This window comes from Bremia lactucae, linkage group LG8 (genome assembly GCF_004359215.1).
Source record: "Bremia lactucae strain SF5 linkage group LG8, whole genome shotgun sequence".
NCBI classification, from domain to species: Eukaryota; Oomycota; class Peronosporomycetes; order Peronosporales; family Peronosporaceae; genus Bremia; species Bremia lactucae.
In genome coordinates this window covers 153609-159682 of record NC_090617.1, presented here as the reverse complement: position 1 = coordinate 159682, position 6074 = coordinate 153609, and the positions used below count along the sequence as shown (strand labels likewise).

Sequence of the window (6074 nt, the reverse complement as noted above, 5' to 3'; positions counted from 1 at the left end):
GCAGAACTCATGCGTCTCGCACGCTGGTTCTTGCCATCGCCCTTTGGGAAGGGAGTCCTCTTGCTGGGCATTTTTGCCCCAGCAGGGACCCTGGCATAGCAGCGAGCCATCATATGGCCGCGCTTGCCGCATTTAAAACAGACCACGTCTGCATTGCCCAACTCCATAGGAGTGGCATCTGTCCTCTCGGCCGACGGCTTATACCAAGCTGTCGCCGAGGCACTGTTGTAGGATTGCTCCTCAACTAAGGCAATTTGGATTGCCTCTTCCATCGTCGACGGCACCTTTCTGAAAAGGGCCTGTCGCGATGGGCCATGCCGTAGTCCGTTCATAAACGTGGGCACCTTAATGTGCTCCGGAATCGGACCTACGGTTATGGATGCGGACAGCGAGCGCATCTCTTGCACATACTCTTGCAGAGATCGCTTCGCCTGTCGCGCCCCAAAGAAGCGCGCCTGAAGCAACACTTCGTTGTTCGGCGGCTGGTACATGGCGCGAATCTTATCCTTAAAGATCGCCCATGAGGGGAACGCTTTTCTGTCCGCCATAAGCGCCGAGTAAGCCCACTCTGAGGCCTTACCGCGCAGATGCGACATAGCGTACGACACCATCCGGCTGTCGTCCTCGATGAGCTGGGCGACACCACATTGCTCCACGGCTAAAAGCCAGTGGACAATCGTGTGCGCCGCAGTTCCATCGAACTTGGGCGGGTCCATCCGAATGGGCCTCGGCTGATGCGGCCGGGCAGAGAGCATCTCAACAGTCCTGTTGAGAGCCTCGCTCCGAGCCTGCTCATGCCTCAGCTCATCCTGAGTCTGAGTGACGGACTCCGCCGCAGCATGGCTCTGTGCCTCGGACGCGGCCCTCCGCTGTCCGAGCACGAATGCCTCAAACTGCTCCAACTGAGCAACATGTTGCTCAGGAGGACTACCCAGGAGCCTGGCCAGGGCTTGTTCACCAAGTCCCTGCGCCATTAGCCCTGCCACCTCCCGATGATGTTCGGAGAGGTGGGGAAAATGAGCCCAATCAATATTGAGGCTCATCCTCACGTACACACGCAGAGATGCGGGTCGTGGGAAGGATTTCAAGTGCTACCAAGTGTAGGCGGGCACGTCGTAATGCGGCCACGCTCTACTTAAGCACACACCCTAGCACAGCGAGGAAGCGGTTAAACCTGCTTCTCTTGCGTGCAGTGAGGTAGTTGTGGTGGGCGCGCAAGCGACCTCACCCAACACACTAAGAACTCTGGTAAAGTGTCGTCACGGGAGCGGTAATCCGTCTCCTCGTGCGCACTTACCAAGTAGGTAGTAAATTTCAGACTGATTTATATTTAATAGAATTAAATACAAATACCTATTTTTACCAATTAAAATGTTATCTCTATAGATATCATTTAATATGTATTGCGAGCGTATCTTTATAGATACCTCGCGTAACTGATGACGCTAGCCGTCATCCCTCCTAATGTGAATGCACCCATGTGCATCACATACACAAGGGTTGGTCACAAATGTACACCACACCCGAGTGCTGGGTCTAATTACTATACTTTAGTTATTGACCATCTCCTTAAGTACACCAAGTGTCCTTAACGTACTTAAGGAGATGGTCAATAACTAAATTAGTGTACTTAACGGGGATCGTGTAACATTAGGGCAACTTTAGGCCGTTACATATTTATCCTTCACGTAACATATAACCTCAGATAATTTGTGCTTTTATCCTCCACAGTGGCTACAAGTTATCCGAGGGACACCTGTATTGTAATGGGTGTGACTGCCCCTGAGCGCATCAGAAACCGTGTTACCGTGTTTCGCTTGGCGATGTTAGATGCACTGTTATTAACAGGTGAGAAAAAGCCACGAGCGCCCGCACTTGATTGGCAAGTCATAATAGGAGCGAAAAGAAAGAGCAGCAAATCGAGCACGAGGGAAAAGTTGAGCTGGAAATAAGCGACAAGGGTCGGAGTTGTGCTCTTGCGCATGCATGTAAGTTAGTCTTTGGCGGTCAGGCTAAGGATGAATTTATTTTACTTAACTTCTACTGACTTTTGCGGAAGTGCATACTTACCTTAAAAAAAATTGTGTTTTTTGTACCTACCATGGACGCAACCAAGCCACAATTTCCTTATGTTTCAGGTTTGTCGGCTTTCGCTTGTAAATTCTTTGCTGAAAAGCATCTTGCTATTAAACAAAGAAATTACACAATTATTGAGAAATCTTTTTGCAGGCCCTTTTAAGCTTCTGAAGCTGGGAAGGCCTGCATAAAGGTTTCTCAATATGATTATAGCTATCAACAAGTTGCCACCATTACGCTACTCTCGTAAATACAGAAATAGATAATTAGGGGGTTTGGCTATATTTGGTTTCCAAATGAAATTTGGGGGGATCTGTGGAATGACCATGCTGTGAAAATATTTTATATGAATACAGACGGGGAGGGTGTGTGGCTATACCAAAAGGGGAGTGTGTCTATACACCTTCAAGTGTTAATTTAATGTAACGATCCACCCCGTTCCACTAGAAGCCTCGTAGAAACCTTCCTGTACTCTTGTGTACGTGATGTTACGAGGCACCTCACCTACACTGTAATCAGTGTAAGCTTAACTAGTACTTATCAGTACTAGTGAAAATGTCCTTGTTACAGTTTCATAATAATTTAAGGGTATGGTGATGCCAAAAGGGGTGCGTGGGCTGTACGGCTTCTTAACTTAATTATGTGCATAGTTTTGAGCATTAAGGGTAAGTAGATAATTTTAACACAATATCATCAGTCTCGGATTTTCTTTCCTCAAGTCAATACGAAATTACAGTTCATTTCATCCACACATTGTCAATTTTCACTTGTCAATTATTGAATAGCATCTCAACCTGAGGTTATTTGTTAAAACAGTACCATCGTTCAAATGCCTGCTTATTCCACCGCAACGATATCATTTCCTAGATGCTCACCACTTTCTGTGATGACAACCTTTTTGCTAGGGGTACCACTCTGTGACCCGACGGCCTCAATGTTATCAAGCACATCAAAGCCCGAAATAACTCGACCAAACACGACATGGCGGCCGTCCAGCCATGAAGTTTTAGTAGTGCAGATAAAGAACTGGCTGCCATTCGTGTTAACGCCCGAGTTCGCCATGCTGAGAGTGCCCTTGCCAGCGTGTTTACTAAAAAAGAGGTTGTTAGTCAGCAGTATTGCATATGACCAAGAGAATATCGCCTCACAGTTTAAAATTTTCGTCAGGAAACTTTTTACCGTAGATGCTCTCACCGCCCATGCCATTAAAGCTGGTAAAGTCGCCGCCTTGCAACATAAAGTTAGGAATGACACGGTGAAAGATGCTTCCCTTGTAATGCAGCGGCTTTCCGCTCTCGCCTAGGCCCTTCTCGCCCGTGCATAGTGCACGGAAATTCTCCACCGTCTTGGGCACCGTATTGCCATAAAGTCCCATAACGATGCGGCCAGCATGATTCCCATCGATGCTTACATCGAAGAAGACCTGGTTGGTAATTTTAGGTTTTTTACCGGCTTCCACCTTAAGCGCCAAGGCTGCTAGAAACACAACTAGAACGGATATTAACGGGCTCGCCATCGTTGTATCGGATGCTATTTACTGTAATGAAAGTGTCGAGGGTGAAGATCTCCCCCACTGAAATTATTTACGTAAAAAGCCAGTGCAATTACCATTATTAAAGCAACCCTCTGCTCGCGTGATGCAGTAAGGATGACGTACCACCACAATCTTGCCGATAATACACGGCCTAAACGAATGAATGATTGTACGCAATTTTGTGCACACGCGCAAACTAGAAACTAATGAAGCGATTCAGCGCTCCGTTCCTACTTTTTGATCAAAGTTTTGTTAATTACACGTTAAAAGATACTTGTCCAATTTTACCCCAATATGAACACGTAATCAATTTCGTCAATACAACCTTTATACCTCATTGACGTCATAACAAAGATGGCGAGCTCGTCAAAATTCCTGCTGATTTTATTTCTGACGGCATTAATGCTTGCGTTAAAGGCCGACACGAGCTTAAAAACCACCAACCAGGTCTATTTTGATGTAAGCATCGATGGGAAGCATGTTGGCCGCATTGTAATGGGACTTTATGGCGAGACGGTGCCCAAAACGGTGGAGAATTTCCGCGCACTATGCACGGGCGAGAAGGGCGTCGGCAAAAGCGGGAACCCGCTGTATTACAAGAGAAGCATCTTTCACCGTGTCATCCCTGACTTTATGGTGCAGGGCGGCGACTTCACCAACTTTGATGGCACGGGCGGCGAGAGCATCTACGGTGCAAAGTTTCCTGACGAAAATTTTAAGCTGTAAGGTGGCATTTCTCTTTATGCGATTCCTGGCTAACGATATGACGTATTTTAATACAAGAAAACACGCTGGCAGGGGCACTCTTAGCATGGCGAACTCGGGCGCCAACACTAACGGTAGCCAATTCTTCATCTGCTTCAAAAAAACGTCGTGGCTCGACGGCCGCCACGTCGTGTTTGGCCGGGCGTTGGCGGGATATGAGGTGTTGGATGCCATTGAGGCCGTAGGGTCAGAGAGTGGTGCTCCTAGCAAAGAGATTCTTATCACCGAAAGTGGTGAGCTTTTTGAAGATGATTTTGTTACAGTAAGCAAAGGTAAATTTGCATCCTAGTTTGTATCGGTGGAACCTTAAAAAAGTTCCTATTCTCATTACTAAAGTAAGATAATTAAAACGTAATTAGAACCAGTTGCAATTTCGTCCTCTTCGTACAACAATTTTTCAATACGCCTCGAGCACTCATCATACACTTAGAGCAAAAATCATCTGATCATTGTAGACAGCGTCTGATGCAAACATTTCGTGACCATTCTCAAACAGCAAAACTGTAACGGGCTAAAGTTGCCCTAATGTTACACAGTCCCCATTAAGCACATTTGGTGCACTTAAGGGGATGGTCAATTACTAAATAATAGTAATTAGAGCCAACACTCACATTTGTGACCAACCCTTGTGGATGTGATGCACATGGGTGCATTCACATTTGGAGGGATGACGGCTAGCGTCATCCGTTACGCGAGGTATCTAGAGAAATATCCTCGCAATACATATTAAGTGTTATCTATAGAGATGACATTTTGATTGGTAAAAATAGGTATTTATATTTATACGATTATTATGAATCAGTCTCAAAACTGCTTCCTACTTGATAAGTGCACACGAGGAGCCGGATTACCGCTCCCGTGACGACACTTTACCAGAGTTCTTAGTGTGTTGGCTGAGGTCGCTAACGCGCCCACCACAACTACCTCACTGCAGGCAAGAGAAGGAGTTCAACCGCTTCCTCGCTGTGCTATAGTGTTACGACGTGCCCGCCTACACTTGGTAGCACTTGAAATCATTCCCACGATCCGCATCTCTGCGTGTGTACGTGAGGATGAGCCTCAATAATATTTGGGCTCATTTTCCCCACCTCTCCGAAATCATCGGGAGGTGGCAGGGCTAATGGCGCAAGGACTTGGTGAACAAGCCCTGGCCAGACTCCTGGGTAGTCCTCCTGAGCAACATGTTGCTCAATTGGAGGTATCGTGCTCGGACAGCGGAGGGCCGCGTCCGAGGCACAAAGCCATGCTGCGGCGGAATCCGTCACTCAGACTCAGGATGAGCTGAGGCATGAGCAGGCTCGGAGCGAGGCTCTCAACAGGACTGTTGAGATGCTCTCTGCCCGGCCGCATCAGCCAAGGCCCATTTGTATGGACCCGCCCAAGTTCGATGGAACTGCGGCGCACACGATCGTACACTAGCTTTTAGCCGTGGAGCAATGCGGTGTCGCCCAGCTCATCGAGGACGACAGCCGGATGGTGTCGTACGCCATGTCGCATCTGCACGGTAAGGCCTCAGAGTGGGCTTACTCGGCGCTTATGGCGGACAGAAAAGCGTTCTCTACATGGGCGATCTTTAAGGAAAGATTCGCGCCATGTATCAGCCGCCGAACAACGAAGTGTTGCTTTAGGCGCGCTTCTTTGGAGCGCGACAGGCGAAGCGATCTCTGCAAGAGTATGTGCAAGAGATGCGCTCGCTGTC

At 47.7% G+C, this 6074-nt stretch overlaps 3 protein-coding genes across 3 annotated transcripts; 2 read left to right on the top strand and 1 right to left on the bottom strand.

Annotated features, from left to right (window-relative positions):
* Window positions 1-2688: 2688 nt before the first annotated feature.
* CCR75_009002 (uncharacterized protein) lies at window positions 2689-3689 on the bottom strand. The gene is made up of 2 exons (XM_067967049.1): window positions 3225-3689; window positions 2689-3166 (listed from the first exon to the last, which is right to left on the bottom strand). The coding sequence occupies exons 1-2, from the start codon at window positions 3590-3592 to the stop codon at window positions 2914-2916; spliced, it is 621 nt and encodes a 206-aa protein (XP_067823539.1). The 5' UTR covers window positions 3593-3689; the 3' UTR covers window positions 2689-2913.
* A 275-nt stretch (window positions 3690-3964) lies between these two features.
* On the top strand, window positions 3965-4336 carry CCR75_009003 (uncharacterized protein; the record flags this gene model as incomplete). Its single annotated transcript, XM_067967050.1, has 1 exon — window positions 3965-4336. One exon carries the CDS (start codon window positions 3965-3967, stop codon window positions 4334-4336), a length of 372 nt encoding a protein of 123 aa, XP_067823540.1.
* Window positions 4337-4421: 85 nt separating this feature from the next.
* CCR75_009004 (uncharacterized protein) lies at window positions 4422-4664 on the top strand (the record flags this gene model as incomplete). Its single annotated transcript, XM_067967051.1, has 1 exon — window positions 4422-4664. One exon carries the CDS (start codon window positions 4422-4424, stop codon window positions 4662-4664), a length of 243 nt encoding a protein of 80 aa, XP_067823536.1.
* Window positions 4665-6074: the final 1410 nt, after the last annotated feature.

What these genes read in the sequence shown, in the direction of transcription:
- CCR75_009002 (XM_067967049.1), bottom strand. Translation starts at nt 3,592, where the DNA reads ATGGCGAGCCCGTTAATATCCGTTCTAGTTGTGTTTCTAGCAGCCTTG. An exon ending in CCTGACGAAAATTTTAAACT is followed by an intron (nt 3,167 to 3,224) that starts GTGAGGCGATAT and finishes CCTCTTTTTTAG; the next exon opens with TAAACACGCTGGCAAGGGCA.